The following is a 20,674-nucleotide window of genomic DNA, read 5'->3' on the forward strand; positions in this document are numbered from 1 at the left end:
CCTCCTTTCCACACTTCCAACATATTGCTGAGGCACTAGGGAATATTTTTGCTAATCTAGCTGGGGCTAGATACCATCTATGAAATATTTTATAATGATTCTCCCTGTAAGTTGCTGATTTGGTGAGATTATAGTTCCTATTCCAAGCCTCCTCCCAGTCGTTGAAATTTAGTCTATAGCCAATGTTTTTTTCCCAAATGCTTAGCTGATTCCTAGCTATTCCTTCTGCTCTTTCCTCGCCTAATAAGAGATTATAAAATCTTGCTAGCATTTTCTTTTCAGTCCCCAACATAATTTTATCTAGATTGTTGTACTTCATCTCTATGCCGAATTGATCCCTATCTTTTTGATATCTAGAGCTTATCTGCAGGTAGCTCCACCAATCTAAATTGAAACCTTGATTGCTTAATATTTCTCGTGATTTAAGAATACCATTTTCATCTAATATATCTTTATACATGCCGAATTTCCAGATATCCCTTTTATTAGAGGTCAGAGCCTCCATAATTGAGAGCCAGATCGGTACTTTCGTATAAAATCTTTGTCTAATTTCTTCTCATGTTTGAATCAGGGTCTCCCTTAATTTGTGGTTGTGGAAATGTGAGTTCTTTTTATTCTTTGGGCCCCATAAATAAGTGTGCCAGCCTGCCTGTAGATCGTGGCCTTCTAATGTCAAAATTCTCTTGTTTTGTAGTGAAACCCAATCTTTGATCCATACTAATTTGGCCGCCTTCTGATATGCTTCCCAATCGGGTAGTCCGAAGCCACCCAAGCTTCTTTTCCCTTGCAATGTTTGATATGCAATCCTTGCCTTCTTCCCTTCCCATAAAAATTCTCGCACCTTCTTTTCCAAATCTAGGAAATATTTTTTATCAATATTCACTGGGATAGTTTGGAATAAAAATATAATCTTGGGGAGAGTGTTCATTTTAATTGTTGAGATCTTGCCTGTAAAAGACAGTTTTAACTTCTTCCATCTGTCTATATCCTGCTTTATTTTTTGTAGTAGTGGACTATAGTTATCTTCCTTTAAAGAGGAATATCTTGCAGTAATCCATATTCCCAAATATTTTATTTTCTTTGCTATCTGAAGTTCTAAGGACTTTTCTAACTCTTTTTTGTTTGTCTCTGTCATATTTCTTACTAAAATTTTAGTTTTGGTTTTATTAAGCTTAAAGCCAGCGACTTCTCCATACAGTCACCCATTAGTATAAAAGATTTATAATCCCACTGTATTATTTTAGTATGTAAAATTTTATAAAACTTGTCTTGTTGCTGGTTAGGGGCATATATTCCGATAAGAACCATTTTTCCAGACTGTGTCAATAACTCAATTGCAATATATCTTCCTTGATTATCTGCCTCAATTAAGTTAGCTGATAGTCCTTTCCTTACATATATAACTAGTCCATTTTTCTTCTCTGGTGCTGATGTCACAAAGTTTGTACCTAATCTTGAATTTATCAAATATTTTTGGTCTGATAATCTAATATGTGTTTCTTGTAAGCAAATAATATCGTTGTTAAATTGTTTCAAGTAATGAAATACTTTCCTTCTTTTTTGTGGAGAGTTTAGGCCATTAACATTCCAAGATAGGAATTTAGTTGCCATCTTTAGCCTTTTGAAGCCTTGCGAGCACCAACTGAAGCTCCTCCTCCACCTTACTCTTCGGCCTAGCTCCCCCCACTGCTTCTGTTTTTTGTACTACTTGAGATGAATCTTGAGATTGTTGCCCTTTTGGTTGTTGTTGTTGCAATTTATAAGTTGCTCGGGTCAGTCGTTGTGTTTTCGGCTCTCCATTCTTAGGTGGTTCCAAGGCTGGGGGTAAATCCCCAAGATCCAAATCTTCTTCCATAATAATTCCTCCAGCTTCAGCGTAAGTTTGTATCTGTTTTCCATCTTTTCCTTGTTGTATCATCTACATTTTCTTCTTTCCCCACCCCCCTGGTGAGTGTGGGTATCCAGCCTGTAACACGTTTACATAAAAATCTTTTGCCTTCCAAATTGTGTTTAATTGGTATCTTTCTTCTTTATAAATCACTATTAGACCAGTTGGAACATCCCATCTATATGCCACCTGTTGATTTCTCAGCTCATTAACCAAAAAGCCAAAGTCTTTCCTGCTCCTCAGCATCTTTGGAGGAATCTCTTTCAAAACCACCACCTCCTGCCCAGCCACCTGAACTTTATTATTGTAAGAAGCTTGTAAAATTTCATTTCTGATCCTCCTAGTTGTGAAATAAATCACCACATCTCGTGGCAGCTGTCTTTGTTTTGCCAACCAGGAATTAACCCTGTAAATTTTGTCAATTTGGAATGCCACATCTTCTGGTTTTTCTTTAATTATCTCAGCTATAGCATCAGCACAAATGTCTTTTAAATTTTCTTTGCTATTTTCCTTCAGGCCTCTCAGTCTCAAAGCAAACTCCATAGATCTGTATTGTAACATTACCAATTCATCATCCACTTTTTCTGTTCTAGTCATAACATCACCCATTTTGCTTTCCAGATTTAAATTGGCTTCATTAATTTCCTCAACTTTCCCATCAAGCTGGATAACAAGATTTGAGAGTCCTGATACAGCAAAAACGATGTAATCTCTTATTTTATCATGCTCCTTTGGAACTGCTCCCTTGATCGAACCTATATCTTCCTCTATTTTCTTAAATTTCCCTTCAACAAGTAAAGTTAAATTGTTCATTGCTTCTCTCATTGCTATTGCTTGATTGTTCATGGCTTCTTTCATAGCTTCCTTAAAATCATTAAGTGCTGCTTCTTGACTCTGGCTCTGGCTCTGTGAATCAGCCGGAAATTGCGCTTTCTGTGTCACAACTGACACAACTGGGGAGCCTCCCCCTCCTTTAACAACTCCTGGTTTCACTTGCTTAGAAGCCATTTTTTTCCCTTTTTTTTCCCTCCCCCCCCCCTCTTTTCTTTGAAAGCAACAAAGTCTTTAAAGATGTTAATTTAAAGTTCAGCGCACAGTTCTCAAACACTTTCGTTTCAGGCTTTCACTTTCAAAGCCCTGACAAAGACGCCATCTTCCGCCTTCAGCTCAGGATTCAGATCGAAACAAAGTAACTTTGGAGTTAAGCTCTTTATTTTTAAGGCTTGTTCTCTTGTTTTCCGCTTGCCTGCACTTGGGATCAGTCAAACTCACGTTTTAAAAGCAGGATCGGATCGCGGCTTCTCGCCCTGCTTTTGCAGGGACGTCCTGGCTCCGGAGCTTCTTGGCGGGCTGTCTGAGGAGCTCACACCCTCCAAGCCTCTGGAAATGATCCAGAGAGCTTTCGGGGGGCTCTACTCTTGCCCACCGGCTCTCCTCTCCTTCTTTTCCCAAAGGAGAGTTTTTTCAGTCATTTGACAGCTGATTTGCGCTATCAAAACAGCTTTTACGGAGACACAGGGCTGGTGGTCATAAATGACCGTCCCATGGAGCCTGCGGTGCCAACAGGAAGTCCACAGTTGAACTATGTTAAATGTTCAACACTTGTCCTAAAGGATCAGAATAGAGGAACTGGAGGGCAAATATAATTTTAAAATGATGTGTGCTACTGTAGACATTGTGTCTCAAGATCTACGTTCCAATTTTTGAAATAAAAATGTTAATGCTATTCTGCATTCTCACCTATTACTTTATCTTCTACTTTCCATCACCGATTTTGTGATGGAATCTCCATAGATCCGCTTTAATCCATTCTTTATTTAAAGAGAACAGTGCAAACCAAAGTGGAAGACCAATTTTAGATATACTTTTTAAGATTCTTCATCCAGTTTTGCAGAGAAAGAAAATAAATATTAAATTTACTGAGATGACTAAAATGCCACAAAATGATTAGCGGCCTTTCACTTCTCCAACCCATCAGGCTCTGAAAGGTAGGGGTTAAAAGAGACAAGACAACTTATGCCAGATGAAACTGCAGCTACACACTTTATATTAAACGCTAGTATCAGTACAGATAGAGAAATATCAAAATATTCTTTTATTCAGTAGTGTGAACTTCCAGGCAAGGGTGCAAAGTTTACATGCCAGAGATACAGTTGGCACCTCAGATTCATAATTTGGAGAAAGACAATGGAAATATCAAAACTGCTGACAGAAAAAGAGGAGCTGGAATTAAAACTCCAGGAGCTTCTAAATAAAAATCTCCAATTGGAACTCTGCAAAGAGTAGGAAGAAAAGCTTGGCAGGTGAGAAAGTTTGGATAGCAACCCTGATTTTCTCTTTCTTTCTCAGCTTTTTCAATTATTTTTAATTTTAAACAAGTTTTATGATTCAAATAAAAAAACCCTAAGGGGGCTAATTTCACTCTGCTCTTGATATTTTACAGGAAAAAAGAGTTCAGATGAGCCTGGGCAGCTGGACAAACTTAGACAAGAGAATAAGAATCTCAGCTGCAAGGATAAAAAAATACACTAAAGAAAAAGCAGAGCTCCTATGAGACAATAATGATCTTAAAGAAGAGCTTTATAGGTGAGAAATATTTAGAGAGCAATCTTGACTTTTTCTTTCCAATTCAAATATATTTATTAGAGCCCTCAGGGTAGATATACTGGATGAAAGCAATATTCTTTTCTTTCATATGTTTGTATAACTGATAAGAGAAGAGCAATAGATATAATGGAATGCAAAAATAATTAGGAATGTAGGTATGCTTAGCAATTCAAGTCAAAAAGGGCTAAGAGAGCTAATATCTCTCCAGTCCTCATAATTTACAGAAAGAGAGCAGTAATATCAAAACTAACATTAGAAAACAAAGAGCTCCAAATGAAGACGGAGATGCTGACATTCAAAAATCTTGAATTAACTGATGAGAAAGAGGAGCTCTGCAGAGAGTACAAAGAAAGACTGTGCAGGTGAGAAATTTTTAGCCCCCATAAACTTCCTGTTCCAGAGTTTCATATTAGGTCCTCCTTATCTTAGAAAGCTAAAGAACCGGTAGTAAAACCGCTGTGAGGCTCCACCCACTGACCCTGACATCATCAGAAGAGATCTGTGCATGCGCAGAAGCAAGGCACGTGCACAAGCAAAGCAAGCACACGCACACGATTCAAGTCAAAAAGGGCTAAGAGAGCTAATATTTCTCCGGAAATGAAATGAAAGCAGTTCCCATCATTTTTTAAACTAAAAATACTTTGTTTTTGGTCCAGAGTTACATCTAACCTTCTGATTTTTTCTAGTAGGAAACAACTGAGGAAGGCTGCTGCACATTATTGATGGACAGAGACCAGATGGAGCAGAGACCTAGTAGTAGAGAGTGCCTCTGTGAGTGTCTGCCTAACAAGGGTAGACATTAAAGAAGACAAAACAGAATCTCATGGAAAAATGAAGCCTCAAATGGTGGAATATCAATTAAACAAGAGATGGCTTAAAGCTTCGGTAGACAGCCTCAAAATCAAAAAATATAAGGAATCCAGGCCAAATATACTGAGACAGCTTCAGCAATCTCTGAAAATCCTTAAAAGGATTCCTTCCTGCCACAATGGCTTAAAGCATCCACAACTAACCTCCCAAAGGAATGTGCTGAGGCATCCAGGGTGGATGTGAATGATTGTCTGGATGTATCACTAAGTCATCTCCAAGAAAAAGGGCCAGAAACATGTGATTTAGATGTGCAGGAATGGGTTACGATTAGGATTAGTGTTAGGATTAGGAAACGTCTAATTCAGTGGTGGGTTGCCCCCGGCTCGGACCGGTTCTATAGAACCAGTAGTAAAAACGCTGTGAGGCTCCACCCACTGACCCTGACATAATCAGAAGAGATCTGTGCATGGGCAGAAGCAAGGCATGTGCGCAAGCAAAGTAAGCATGCACACGCGATCCTGTTGCGAACCGGTAATAAAGGTAAGTAGAACCCACCCCTGGTCTAATTCACAATTCATTTTATATTTTCATTCTTCATGGAATTGTCAGGTTTCCCGGCATCCAGAAAACATTAGGATGCCCATGGGCCATGAGGAACCAGCAGCAGGCCATGATTTAAATTAGAAGAATGGTTCCCATCAAGTAAACAATGTAGCATCTGAGGAATTTTTGAGTGGGCATTACTTAAAAATATTTCATGTCATAATAAAAGATGAAGAAGCCTAGTGGTGGGGTCATGGTGGGAAGTGAGTCGGCTGGTATAGAAATATATTCCTGACTTGTCATGTATTTTGGCTTCTCTAGATTGTTCAGACAAAAAATCAACGACTGGAAGTAGATCTGAACAGAGCGAGGGACTAGTTATATGTAAGCTTGGAATAGTTCATGGCATACGTCATGCCTTTATGTGGTGCGCAAACTTTTTAGATATCCTCTCCAGAATGACTTCTGAAAAGTATTTAGTAATAATTTGCTGTCATCAAATCAGTGTTGACTCTTAATGCTCACCTAGTTTATTTTGTGGTTATGTAGCATGAGATAATCATAGCTTCATAAACAGAAGCACTCCTTCAAATTTTTGTATAATCCTATTCACACTTCTACACAAAGTCATAATTTCTACACTGACAATGGGACTGGCCATTTTATCAAATAAGTAATAGGTTTGTAAGTTATTTAGTCAGTCAGTGAGTCAGTAAGTAAATAAGGCCATTTTGGTAAATTTGACAAATTTCTGTTAAAAATGAAAGGGAAGTGATGCATATTACATTCTAGTAAAGCTTGGTATAAGCTGAGAGTAGTAAGAGTTGAATGTGTTTTTTAAACAGAGCCTCTCATAATGACTGCCAGTTCTATTAATACCATTGTTGTTGCATGCTCCCTCATAAGGAAGGTACTGCCTTAATCTCTGAGAAAGCAACTTGTTGGGATATGTTGATAGTTAGGCATTTGTGAGAAGTATTTTTAATGTGTTTTAATTGAAGAAAAAGGTTGATAATGCAAGTAAAAAACCTAGGGGAGCTATTTGCTCTCCAGTCTTCATAATTCACAGAAAGACAATGGAAATTCCAAAACTCTTGACAGAAAAAGAGGAGCTTGACTTAAAGATTCAGGAGCTTATAAATAAATATCTCCAGCTGACTAAAGAAAAAGAGGAGCTCTGCGAAAAGTATGAAGAAAAGTTGAAGAAAAGGTGAGAAAATTTAGAGAGCAACCCTGACTTTCTCTTCCAGAATTTCATATTATATTTTCCTAAGCTCTTTCCCGTGGATGTACTTAACACAATGTTCTGGGTTGAATTACATTGCCTGGAACAAGGTTAGGGGAAAAAAAAGATGACTCTTTTCAACCTTCCAGTCATTCTGGCTCTCCAAACCTGGCCAGTGCGTTCTTCTGATCGCAGCGAGGCCTTGTTTCTTCAAAGACTTTCACTTCCAGAGACTTTGTTTTTTATTAAAGCAATTGCAAAAGAAGAGAAGAGAGCATTGGGTCCCAGATGGGTATTAGACATCATGAATCTCTTCACAGGAAATCTTCATGACCCAATCATGTATAATTAGGAGATCCTGGGTTTTATCTCCTACTTACTACTGTCCTTGTCAATCACGCCAGCTCTCGGCTTCCACTTTGTTCTTTAATTCTCACAAATTCAGCCTCATCCATCATTCTATACACAGAAGAAACTTTGCTTCTGGAAATTGTTTTGAATTGGCTCGTGCCTGTTTTAGCATGTAAAAGAAAAAAGAAAAAAAAACATTTTTTTCTTGGTGATAATAATAGATTATGTAATGCTAAATACTGAAAATGACCATTATTAATGTACTAATAAACTCTTAAATATAGATCTTAACCTTAATGCTGAAGGAGCTAACCAAATCCCTTTAGAGTATAACAGAGGTAGAGTCTGTATAGATTTACTGATTCATCACTTTTACTGAGAATTTCAGAAGTACCCAGTAAATCACTCCAGCATTGATTCTTGTAAGAGCTTACTAGTTGTTGTAATAGAAATAGCAAAACTACATTAATTAAAAGGTAAGAATGTGTATAACAAAATATAAGCTATTTTAATTAGTTTTAATTTTAAACAGGTTTTATGATTCAAATAAAAAAATCTAAGGGGGATAATTTCACTCTGCTCTTGATATTTTACAGGAAAAATAGTTCAAATGAGCCTGGGCAGCTGGGCAAACTCAGCTGTCACCAAGGATCTAGTCAGAGAAATGCATTTAAGCATTAGTTTAGAAATTAGATCAGTCAGCAATGACAAAAATTTTAGATGCACACTCCGTTTCTATGTGTTATGAACAGTCCTATGTGAATTTACCCTAAAAACAAAATGAGAGATCATTCTATAACTAAGAGGTTAGTTTATGGATCAGAAGGTCTAGAAATCACCCCCATGATCACTTAGGTCAGCACATTTAGGAAAAGAACAAGACAGATTTACTCGTCATGGCTGTGGTAAGGATTTCTGAAGCATCTTGATGAGAAGCACTGTGAATACTGTATCATCTCCGGTGGAGAATCTGTGGGCCTCCAGTAGTTTTGGGGTGCAAACTCCCAGCTCATGGGCCTTCTCTCGGGGGATGGAATCCAGGAACATCTGCAGCCCTGCTCTTCAGAGAAATACCATGTTTTTACCTGATTCTTACAGGAGGTTTATCCAGTGTCAGCTAAGTTTCGGCATGTGCTGAACTCTTTTGGACCATTTCAAATGGATCTTTACTGCTGATCCTTTTGTTTCTTTGGAATCAACTGAGCTGCATGTATAAAATGATATAGAGAACGACATGCAGCTCTCATCAAAAAGCCAGATGTGAAAGCTGGAAGTTTGAAAAGGAATCAACCAAAATCAGGAGTGCTCCCCTGATTCCAGCACTGCTAGCATAACAATGCAACCTATGTGGAAGGGAAGGGGTGCCTTATCAGGAAAGTTCTCAGACTTTGATGCCCATCTGACACTTGTGGGCCATGGTCTGGTCTTGCCATGACCATGGAATTTGGGTGCCAAACTTTAAAACCATGAAATTTCCCTTTCAGCACAGAGCTCTGCTTGGTTGGAGCACTCAGAGCTACACATCCAGGACCTCAAAGTATCTCCGTTGCTTGAAATGAAGTTCCCAGCAGCTGAAGAAAAATCATGAGACTTCATAGTATGGGAGTATGAACTGATTTCCAGAAAATCAGGAACCCTTTCAGCAGTTCCAAAAAGACTCCATACCCATTTGCACTAGCAGGTGACCCTGAGGACAAAGAGGTGGCCTCAACAACTCTCTAAAAGAATGCAAATGACCATCTATCTGTAAGGAATATAAATCCTTCCATTCCCCACCATCCAGTCAGAGCAGAAGCAGCTTCTTGGATTAGAAGCGAAATGTCTTCAAAGAAAAAAACAAGAAAGTCCAGTTGCCTCTTGAAAAAGCACCTTTGGACATTAGACTTGATGTTTTCTTGTATTTAATTTACCTGCTACAGGTTCTTAATAAAGCCTCAAATTTTCTTATTAACTGGTGTGTTCATTGTCTTTGGATTCTCAAAAAGCCATTTATGTTGCACCTGGCTGTTGCCTGACACTTGGCCAAAAACACATACACACAGACACATAAACATATCAGATTTATCCTATCAGATTGATTTACTTCGAATAATAAAGTAAATTTACAACCAAACAAAGAAGTCACCCCAAAAAAAATTGCTATTCAGAAGCAATTGTGCAAAGAGACAAAGATCACTAACAATCCCTGCTCTCACCAGAAATCAATTGTATCCATAAGGTATCTGGGGCAGACCACCAAAATGGGTCTGGCCTTGCAGGCAGCAGTACTACCAAACCATCAAGCCACACTGTGGCACCTGCCAAGGATAGGAAGTTTTGCTTGCTTTTCTACAGAGTGACCTCCCCAGCTGATTACAGAGGCTGGAGAAGAACACGAGCCCCTTGCCACTTTGTAAGGGAAGAAGCCAGGCACTGCTCCCCCCACGTGAAATGAAGCATATCATCTCCATGCCAGGGGCAGCCTTCCTCCCAAGACATTTTTCTAGAAATCGGCATTCTGGGCAGGCTTGCTGATTCTGCAGCAAAGACAGCTAGTATTTGGGCACCACCAAAGAAAGCCTTCCGTTCTTTCCATTCTAGGTTAAGCTGAAAGAAAAGAGCTTGCAAAAGACCACATAATACTGTGCTACATCACGTCCTGCCAAATGGTTTCATCTACTGCTAGTATTAAAAAGGAGCAGCCACGAACCCTGCTATTCATGTGCTATGTGCTTACACATGCTATTCATCTGCTTACACAGTGCTTGAAAGCTGTGAATTTTAGGATAGGGAGAAACCAGGTCTACCTCAACCCTGATTCTCAATGGGGTAAGCGCTCCCAGAAACAGGTGGTGTGCAATTTGGGTTCCCTCTGGACTCACAACTGTTGCTCAAGGAGCGATTGTTAGCTGTGGCTAGCTGCCTTTGCACAGAGCCATCTCCTCCCATTCCTTGACTGAGAGGGTTTGTTCACAGTCCTTCACTACTTCCCTTCACAGCTGGACTCATGTAATGGGATTCATGTAATGGGCTGTACAACTAGTCTTCCTTTGGCCATCATGCTGCATGGACTTTCAGTTTTTTCTCAGATTTAATACAAAGTTATCACTTTTCAAGCTACGAATATCACAGAGCAATGATACTTACAAGGCGGCTTCTCTCTGAGGTACATGCCTATCCAATCAAGCCAGATAGAGTGGGTGCCTTCAGGTCTCCTTGCTTAGATATTGTCACCCAGTGAGACCTAGTTAGCGCACCTTTCTCATAGCTGCCCCTGCCCAGTGAAAAAGGATTTTTCTGAGTTCCAGCATCCTCTCTCCATCCCCTTATTGGGTGATAAGGACCCTGCAAACAGGTGTTTCTTCCTCCAATGCATGAGATAGTTTGAGACTAGAGTTCAGAAGGTGTGGAGGGAGAATGGTTTTGCTGGTATGATAATACGCAGTACAGTTTGTGGTTACTATCATTTTGCTGGCTTCTATATTTTATTGTTATGCCCTGACCTGCCCAGGGATGTTGTATGTAAGATGGATGTCCAAATTAGTCTCTTAAATAAAAAGAAGGGGACACTACTGTGTGATCTGCTGTCCAACAACAAAATCAAACTGATCCCGATAAATGAGGAATTTCATTCAGTCGGTGTCGACTGGGAAGGAGAATAAATCTCTTTGATTGTAACAGTTTGTCGGATTCTTATTCTTCACCAGGGGAGCCTGCAAATTTTATATTTGAGTTTAGGGGCACATATACATACCTTTCCATAGAAGTGCTTAAAAAACCTTCATTATTCACGTTCAGAGCCTCTGAATTATTCCAAAGGTATCTGGCTGTAAGATGCTGATGTGTCTGAAGGCAAAGATGTCTGGCTCTCAATTGAGGAAGGCAGTGCTAGAACCAAAGGTTTCAGCTGTTGCAAGAAAGGGCGAACTACCAGGCAATGCCGTGTCAAGGGTTCTTGCACACTGAAACTGTAAAACCTGTCCAATTTGATAATAACGGTCTCTTGTTGAGACAGGTGCTTTGCCAATGGATATGCAAAAATCTAACTGATCTCCAAAGGGGAAAACTGCCGACTTGTTTAGGAGTCCCAAAAGGCATTTTATGAAAAACAAAACAAAAAAACCTCAGGAATGATGCCCTTCTCTGTCTAATGAAGGCAATAGTTGAACACAGCCACAGCACCAAGGACAACCCCAACGGATAACCGAAAATTCTAGGCGTCTGGGTGTCCGAAGGCTACGCAAACAGAGCCTAGGAAAGACTAGGGCTTTGAAAATGGAGGCGTTTGCTGATGAGAGTTCGTCCTTCCCCGCAAGTCGATATCGTGCAACGAAGGCGAACTCTCCCAAGAGCACCGATTCAACCGTTCTGACAGTTTGTCGCACGAGCACGCGACCACCCGCTTTGCTCGCGCAGATAGGGAGGGAGGCGGTTCTTCAGTGGCGCATGCGTCGTTGTTAACCCTGCCTCCGGAGTACTTGCGTTTGGGTGAAGGTAAAATTAGAAAAGCGGGAGGCATTTCCCCGCCTCTTTTGCATTCGGATGGGAGGAGGAGAGCCAGAGGCAGTCCGGGAACCAATCAGATGCGGTGTACTGGCTTCCTGAGGCGGGACTACAGTGACAGTTTTAATTTTCTCCATAGAAGCCCTAATGTTCCTCTCTGATCGCAGTTGGTCGGTGTTGTGGGAGAGGGGCGGTAAGCGATGCGGGTAAGCGAGGAGGAAAGACTCTTCTTCGCCGCTGTAGCTGGCCCAGGCAGGACTCACCAATGTCCACCCTCCGGCCGGCTCCTCCTCGACCTCCTCGGTCACCACCTCGGCCTGCTTGGGCACCACGATGGCGTCGGGCTCCTCAGCGGTCCCCTCGCGACCCGTGTTGGTGGCGGCCGCCGTGTCCGGATCCTCCTGCAGCGGGGGCCTTTCTCGCCTGGCGGGGACCCGAGTCGGGAGCGGCAGTGGCGCAGCCAGCAGCGGCACCAGGAAGAGGCCGCTTCTGACTCCGCTTTGCAACGGCCTTCTGAATTCCTACGAGGACAAAAGCAACGATTTCGTCTGGTGAGTGGCGCTGGGCGGATGGGGAAGGTGCTGCTACTCCCGTGTGTTTGGGGACAGGGCTGTGTGTGTGGGGGGGGCGTCGTCGTGGGGTTAGGGTTAGGCTGGCGAAATCGTTGGTGTAGATCTAGGCATCTCTCAACGTTGCTCTTCCAAGTGCAACACTCCCCCTGGTTGATAATGCCGCCCCACGGTTGTGCCTTATAGCTCAGGGCTGTTGCTGGCATGCTAGGAGGAGCGTTAGCTCATCTAGGTGCCTGGGAACTGCGACCGCAGTGGAAGAGAGGAGGGAATGGGCACTCGGCGAACTCACGGCTGATGTAAGATTTAAGCTGTGCATTTGGTAGCTTGTGATTTTCTCTCACACACGTGCACACCTATGATTTAAGAATAAGTTCTGTGGAGCTAAGGGGGCCTTACTACTGCAGTCATTCTGCAGGTTCCGGGTCAGAAGAGTAGATGGTGAGGTTTCAGCTGCCCTGCATTTTGCCTGAAATCAGATTATTACAGATCAACCAGGATTGAAATATCTGTGTTGGCAGCAGGATTCTGTTTTGATTACTGAGTGACAGGAAGAAAAAATGTGTTTTGGGGCATTTCAATTTTCCCTTCTCTTTTCTGAAATCGGCATAGAATCATGTTGTGGGTTCATAGGGCTTCACCAATTAATTCAGTGTGTTTACCTTGGAGCACTATTCCAGCAGAACCAGTCAATAGGACTTCTTTAACTACTCCAGACAAAAAAAGATTTTGATCCCCATTTCTTACAGAAGATGCTTGTGCAAGGAATGTGCCTCAAACTTCTGTCTTTTCTTCTAAAACAGTATCTGTAAGTTGGGCAATATAAATTTGGTACATTATTTTTAAGAAATCTTTTAGTTCAGAGAATAGACATTTTAATTTAGGTGCCCAAGCGCCTGATCAGCAAACATGCTTACTACCTTCTGGGGACTATTGGAGGAGGGATAGACAAGGCTGAGCACTATTTCTACGCTAAAAGCACTTTGACCAGCTGCTTACCTGATTTTTGCTATTTTTCATAAATGTATTTAAACTCTTCTAAAAACATTTATATCCAATTTCACAGTTAGCCATGACCTAAATGAAGACTATATGGTTTCATTGTATGGTCTGGATTTTAGTATTATAGGAGCTAAATAAAAAAATTAACCCTATGCAATTCTTTTCAAAATGCATGATTCTGTCTATCTGTACTATGTACTGACGGTTTTTTGGGGGTTTTTTGCCCATTTATTTTCTTCCTTGGATAGTTGTTCCACCTAGGTCTAAACAATTAAGTTGGCCCTTTCTTGATCTGTTTCAACATTGTATTTGGGAAGTTGTGTAACCAAACCTGTCAATAATATTAATGTTGAATCATGGAATTATAATATGTTACAGCATTTATTATTGGTTTATTCTGCGGTGATCTACAAGTGAAAACATTTACATAGTAGCTGTACTGTCATCTGTATCAAATCATCTATCACAACATATCTTTTTTTTCTAATTAGGCATCACCAGATCAGACACTACCAATTACAGAAGGTTTAGGTTGTTTTGCTCTAGTGTGAAAGTCTTTATCCTAATTTGCATTTCATCTTAGTTCCTGTTCCTCTAATTTGGATATAATATTAATCAGTTGACCGGCTTGCCTCCAGAAGTTGTGACACTCCATCACTGGAGGCTTTAAAGAAGAGATTGGACAGCCATTTGTCTGGAATGGTATAGGGTCTCCTGCTTGAGTAGGGGACTAGACTAGAAAACCCTTACAACTCTGTTATTCTGTATTCTGGAACCAAATTGTTCTAAACAATTTTTGTCATCCAAATTATTGGCTGCCTTACTTTTTGCCTCTAACACCTTAAGAAGCACTAGTTTGAATGTGAGCTTTTAAAGACCCTGTTGCTCACATATGGTTTACTGTTCTTCAGATTATCAGAAAGAATCTGGCAGCACCTTTTCCAACTAACACATTTTTAAAGACATAAACTTTGGAAACTGTAGTTTTAGGCTAATCTGGCTGTCATCGTCCAGTGATATTCAGACAGTATCTAAACATAAGAGAATCTCTGCACTTCTGAGATGGTTAATTTTGCTCAGGGGTCTTTGGTATGTGAATCCTTCAGAGTCTAGTACAGAGGTCAGCAACCTGCGGCTTCGGAGCCACATGCGGCTCTTTGGGCCCTCTGCTGTGGCTCCCTGTCAGGTGATCCCACCTCTGGCTGGCCCCACCCCTCGCCCTCCCCTGCAGTCACTCCTTGCCTAGCCTGAGAAGGTAAGGGTGATGGGGGGCCGAAGAAGCGGCCAGGGCAGAGACAGAGAGATACAGAGAGAGTGGGGGAGAGAGAGAGAGACATAGAGAGATACAGAGGGAGAGAGGGGAGAGAGAAGGAGGGAGGGAGGGGGGAGGGAGAGATGTCAAAGGATTTTGTGGTTCCCGGTGTTTTCTAATAACTGGTTCTCTGCCCTAATGACCAGCTGGGTAGGCGTGGCTAGGGGGGTCATGTGACTGGTGGAAATGAGTGACATCGAGTTGGCCACGCCCACCCAGGATTTGTGGTTCCCAATGTTTTCTTTTCTGTGGGAAATGGGTCCAAATGGCTCTTTGAGTATTTAAGGTTGCAGACCCCTGGTCTAGTAAGAAGAGGTGAAGCCTTCAGATCTAGAAAGAAGAAGATCCCCACTTTCACATGCTTGCTGATTTTAGCAAAGAACTTTAAAACAAATGTAACTTGTTTTGCAGAAAAAAGTTCATTCCTTAAGAAGACTTGTTATTTTATGTGTTCAGTGTGTTTAATTACTTTACATTTAGTAATGTTTTCTACAAATTTACTTAGAAGAGACATTAAAGCAAACAAATATTTATTTTTAACTTCTTTCTCCAAGCCCTTCCTTAAAGTTAAAAGTTCTTAGGCAAAGATTTCAATCTTAAGGAAAGGTTTTCTGGTTTTGATTAATGATTCCTTTCTACTTCCTTGAAGGTGTATTCATTTCTCAGTCATGATAAATTTAAATAAATTAAGTCATTATTTAAGATATAACCGCTGTTCTCTTTTTTTTTTTTCAGATTACCGTATTTTTCGGAGTATAAAACACACCGGAGTATAAGACGCACCTTAATTTTGGGGGAGGAAAATAAGAAAACAAGAATTCTACCTCTGCCTACCAGCATTTAAGGTGGCGCTGCTTTACGCCGCCCTGCTCCTGCAAGCGAGAGGTGCCTCAGGGATGGCTGGGAAAGTGCTCCTGCGATCTGCAGGGACTACTCGCTTTCCCCCAAAGAGACCCCTCGCACGCTCTGGGGGGAGGGACAGAGCACAGTCTGAGGAACAAACCTCTTTGGGACGGTCGGGGAATCTGCCCGGCAGTTTTGGGGAAAACAAGGCGAGTGCCACGATTTGCAGCTGGTCACCCCTCTGGCCGCCCAGGAGGCAGCTTAGGGCAGACAATGGTCGCAATGACTTCACTCCTCAGCAATGTGAGGAGCCATCGCCTAAGCCCTCTCCACGCCCAGGAGCCAAGCCGAGCCGAACGGGAGCCCCTAAAGTGAAATGTCCCTCCTTTCCAGCCATCGCTGCCTGGAATCCCCAATGCAATTTTCAGAGCCGCATTTCAGCCGGCAGGCGGCCAGTTCCCCTGCAATGTGCACCATTTTGGATTTGGGGAGGGAATTGCAGCGCTGCCGCCTGAAAGTGATTTTCTTCCCATTGCACATTCCCATTACCGCACACATCTGCAATGTTTGCAATGACTGTTTGTATACAGCTGAAGCCCCCCTCTGAGTGGCTGGAGGGGACAGGGCCAAAAATAGAGGGCGTTGGGTTTAAATTTGCCAAGGGGGCAAATAGACCAGGGAGAGCTGTTTCTGTGGTCCCTTTGAGGGGGTGGGAGCAAGCTGCCCGTTTTCTGCAGAATTGGGGGTTTCTTGGGCTATGAGCTTTTGGCCCTCCGAGGAAGGCTGTGGATACTCCCTGAGAGCCTCGCCTTCTCTCATAGGTCGCAATTTTGAAGGAAGATCCCGCCCCCCACGCAGCGGGCTGAGACTGGTCCCAGTGGCAAAACCCGTGAAGCCGACACGGGGGAGGGACCCCCAGCCCCCCCTGGTTGAATGCTAGTGATTTTTCCGTTTTGGTCATGCACCAAAGATCAGAGAAAGCCTCCCCCCCACCAGCAAGCTTCCCACAGCACGACGAACCCACGGATTCACTCAGTCAAAGGCATCCCGCAGGGCTCTTTGGCCGGCCATTTTCGAGGCGGACCTATTGAGTCCAGGTTGGGTGCACCATTTCCTCCGCTCCCCTCCCTTCCCATCTTAAAAAACAAGGCACTGCCAATCTCACCAGCCAGCCGAGATCGGTTCTAAAATATGTATAAACTCACTCCTGCATGACTTTGGCCAACAATCGATCCATGCGGAGCTGAGGGGGGAAGGGGGGGAAACGGTGGGGGAGAGGAAGGGTGGGGGTGAGAGAGAAGCAGTCAAGGCAGAGAAGGAGAGATTGACAGCTTGACACACACTCCAACCCCTCTCCACAATTCCACATGGACCCCCTTGGAAAATCCAATTCAGAGAAGATGCCATCGGGAAAATCTGCTGCGGTGGGGAAGGAGAGGGGAGAGAGAGAGAAGAAGAGGAGGAGAAATGCCCACTCCTCGCTACCCAATATGCCTGCCCACCCAGAAAATACCTTCCAAGGTAGCGGCAGGATTCCCCTTTTTCACCCACCCACTCTTTATAACACAGGGCCCCCCAGACTCTTGTGTGTTTTCCTGTTGGCACACCGATGCAGCCGTGCAAAGGCTGGAGGAGGAGGAGGCTCATTGCCACACGTGGATGAGGATGGAGCAGGGAGTTCTTTCTCCTCCGGGGGACAGGTGGGTGGGTGGGTTAGGATCGGCGGCCTCAGGGGCTGGGAGGTGGGTGGGTGGTGGTCAGGAAGAAGGAAGGGGTAGAAGGAGAAGAGGGGCAACATGGGCAGCCGGCTTTCCAAGTTGCAACTCCGGTTTCAGGCGCCGCAGAGGGTGTTTATATCACAGGGCGACCCCTCCTTCCCACACAACCACTCACACACATACAACCACACACACACAAAGTCCAGAGACAGGGCTGACCAGCAGCAAACCGTGGGGCCCGCCTTGTTCCTTGAAGCTGCCGGGCAGATTTCCCCCCCCCCCACCGTCCCGAAGAGGGTTGTTCCTCAGGCTGTGCCCCGACCCAGATCCTGCCGCCTGAAACTGCCCGAAAATGTCCGAAGGGTGTGGGGCAGTGGTGGGATTCTGCCGGTTTTAGGGGGTTCGGCCGAACCCTTTGTTAAATTGCTGGCTCGCCCCGCCCCTCCGCACTACTATTTATTGCCAATAAATGGGGCGGGCGAGCCAGCAATTTAACAAACGGTTCGGTGTTTTTTTGTAATTTATTGGCCCCGCAGCACACCGAACTGCTTGTTAAATTGCTGGCTTGCCTGCCCCTCGCCCTGCCCCGCCTCCCATCCGCGCGGCGTCAGCCTACCCTAACCCAGGGCTGGGCAATTGTGGCTTTTTTACAACATTTGGACTTCAACTCCCGCCTAACCCATTCTAGGGAATTGTGGAGAATTCTGGGAATTGAAGTCCACAAGTCTTAAAGCTGCCAAGGTGGGAGTCATCAAGCATGAAGCTGGCCAAGTATCCTCCTTGAAAGACAACAGTTGAACATCAGGAGAGCTGTAAGAGGGCAGGGCTACATTTGGAAATTTTCGCATTTTTGCAGGTGGTGCATTACGATCTGGTGTCTGCAATGGAGAGCAAAATCTGGCATATTTGCGGGACAAGGCAGCCCTCATCTCCTGTCGCTTGGGACTCGGAGCGGTAAACAGCATCTGGTTTGGGGAGCAGCCGGATTTTGCTCTCCATTGCTCTCTCGGGCCCCCTGCAAGCTCTCATCTCTCGAGGAGCGCTCCCTGAAGTGGCGTGGGAAACTTTGGTTGGGCTTCTCGAGAGATGAGAGCTTGCAGGGGGCCGAAAGAGTAATGGAGAGCAAAATCCGGCTGCTCCCCAAACCAGACGCTGTTTACCGCTCCGAGTCGGCAGGAAACAAGGGCTGCCTTGCGCCGCAAATATACCGAGGTGGTTTTTTTGCTCTCTGTTGCAGACACCAGATCGGCCCCCTGCAAGAGAATGAGAGAGAGGGAGGGGGAGAGAGAGAAAGAGAAAGGGGGGGGAGAGAAAGAGTGGGAGAGAAAGAATGAGAGAGTGGGGGGAGGGAGAGAAGGGGAGAGAATGAGAGAGAGTGGGGGGAGGGAGAGAAAGAATGGGGGAGAGAGAGAAAGAGAATGAGAGGGAAAGAGTGGGAGAGAGAATGAGAGGGGGAGAGTGCCTGAAGGACCCTATCCCGTCGATGGGAGTCCAGGTGCTTCAGCAAGCTGGATTCGTATTAGTGGTCCACGAAATTTAAAATTATGAACTTGGTGGTCCCTGAGGTCCAAAACGTTGGGGACCCCTGCTCTGGAGGATTTAAGTAGCTTAATTGTGCTTGCTTGCCAATACCAGAATTACAGAGTTGGAAGGGACCTTTGGAGGTCTTCTAGTCCAGAGATCTCCAACCTTGGCAATTTTCTCTGCCTGGGCCTGATGCTTCCTGAGAGGCAGGGGGTCTCTCCGAATGGGACCCCCTCCCCAAAAGCCTGGCCCCAAAGCCCTAGCTCAGAGGTCTTCAAACTTGGCAGCTTTAAGACTTGTGGACTTCAACTCCGAGAATTCTCTAGCCAGCATAGCTGGCTGGGGAATTCTGGGAGTTGAAGTCTGCCAGGCTTAAAGTTGCCAAGCTTGGAGATCTCTGGACTAGAAGATAAATGATGACCGGTCAAAAGTGCGAGGACCTGTCAGAAATCACTTTTTTCAGCCCTCTGAGTAGTCCCTATGTGCATATGGACTACTCAGAGGGCTGAAAAAGTTATTTTTGACCGGTCCTCGCACTTTTGACCAGTCCTTGAACTTATGACTGTCCTCACATTTTACGTTTTGCGCCCTATCTTGTCACCGTGGTAAAGAGAAGTAGTGGTGAAATGATTGACACGGTTGTTAAGAATGCCACAATGAGTATAAATGTGAGGATGGTCATAAGTGCGAGGACCGGTCAAAAGTGCGAGGATCAGTCAGAAATGATTTTTTTCAGCCCTCTGAGTAGTCCCTATGCACATAGGCACGCCCACCCAGTCACATGACCAGCTAGCCACGCCTACCCAGTCACATGACCACCAAGCCACACACCCAACTAAGCCACGCCCACAGAACCGGTTGTTAAAAAAATTGAATCCCACCACTGCTGGGGGGGGGCTACATTTGGTGTATAAGACGCACCCAGATTTTCAACCCCTTTTTGGGGGTAAAAAGGTGCATCTTATACTCCAAAAAATACGGTAAATTTCATTTTAAACTAGATAGTAATTTGATGATTTGAAGCTGCTTCATTGATTTGATCTATCTTTAGTATGCAACCACCTAGTACCACAACTCCAATTCTTCAGCTAAGAAACAGAATGTGATATCATATTCAAAAACACATCTTAATAAATTTGTGCAATATTTTTCACTGTTCTGTTACTTTTCTTGCACAGTTACAAGTGTAGTCATGGAAGCCTTGAAGATAACAACAGATGCCCCAAATGTAATTATGTTGTGGATAACATTGATCATCTATATTCCAACTTTTTAGGTAAGTTTTAATGTTCAGTAATACAGCCTTCAATCATACTTTCAATCAATCAATAACTTTCTCAATAATTAAACTTTTATTGCTGGGTGTTTATTTCTTTATTATGCTTCCGTTGATTTTGTATAACATAGACTACATTCCTGGACATGTAATATCTGAATATCTATCAGGTGATATATTCAGTGATATAAAAATCACCCTAGTTTTTCAAAAAAATAAGTGATGAAGTTTAGAGAGTCTGTGGTGGACCATGGTTTTGAAAACAAGTTGAAAACAATTAGTAACCATATAATTTAATAATGCTTAGTCATATTTGATTTTGAAATGTGAAGAGGGGAGGATGAAGATCAAAATAAGCTTTATGCTAAATGAATTGAATACTCACCATAAAATCATCTTAAGTCATAGTGCCTATGACTGAATTCTCCTACCAAGATGGGTTTACAAACTTTTTTCTGGACTTTTCTTGGAAATAGTGGCATTGGTATATGGCCTTTTGATAATCATCTTTTTTGATCTTGGAC

The 20,674-nt window shown here is 43.2% G+C and overlaps 2 protein-coding genes and 1 long non-coding RNA gene across 3 annotated transcripts in view; 2 read left to right on the forward strand and 1 right to left on the reverse strand.

Moving 5' to 3' along the window:
- Positions 1–1,906: 1,906 nt before the first annotated feature.
- Positions 1,907–12,250, reverse strand: LOC148114738 (uncharacterized). Its single transcript, XR_015733504.1, has 2 exons — positions 11,158–12,250; positions 1,907–7,584 (listed from the first exon to the last, which is right to left on the reverse strand). It is a non-coding gene; the product is annotated as an uncharacterized LOC148114738 (long non-coding RNA).
- Positions 12,003–20,151, forward strand: LOC117661292 (uncharacterized). Its single transcript, XM_087891130.1, has 2 exons — positions 12,003–12,457; positions 20,053–20,151. Exons 1-2 carry the CDS (start codon positions 12,107–12,109, stop codon positions 20,062–20,064), a joined length of 363 nt encoding a protein of 120 aa, XP_087747256.1. The 5' UTR covers positions 12,003–12,106; the 3' UTR covers positions 20,065–20,151.
- Positions 20,053–20,674, forward strand: part of LOC117661179 (uncharacterized) — a 42,791-nt gene continuing 42,169 nt past the window's right edge. The window contains exon 1 of the mRNA XM_087891128.1: positions 20,053–20,150. The gene's annotated coding sequence lies outside the window, so the exon portion shown is untranslated. The remainder of the gene's footprint in view (positions 20,151–20,674) is intronic.

This window comes from Pantherophis guttatus, chromosome 3 (genome assembly GCF_059756535.1).
Source record: "Pantherophis guttatus breed Tessera chromosome 3, ASM5975653v1, whole genome shotgun sequence".
Lineage (NCBI taxonomy): Eukaryota > Metazoa > Chordata > Lepidosauria > Squamata > Colubridae > Pantherophis > Pantherophis guttatus.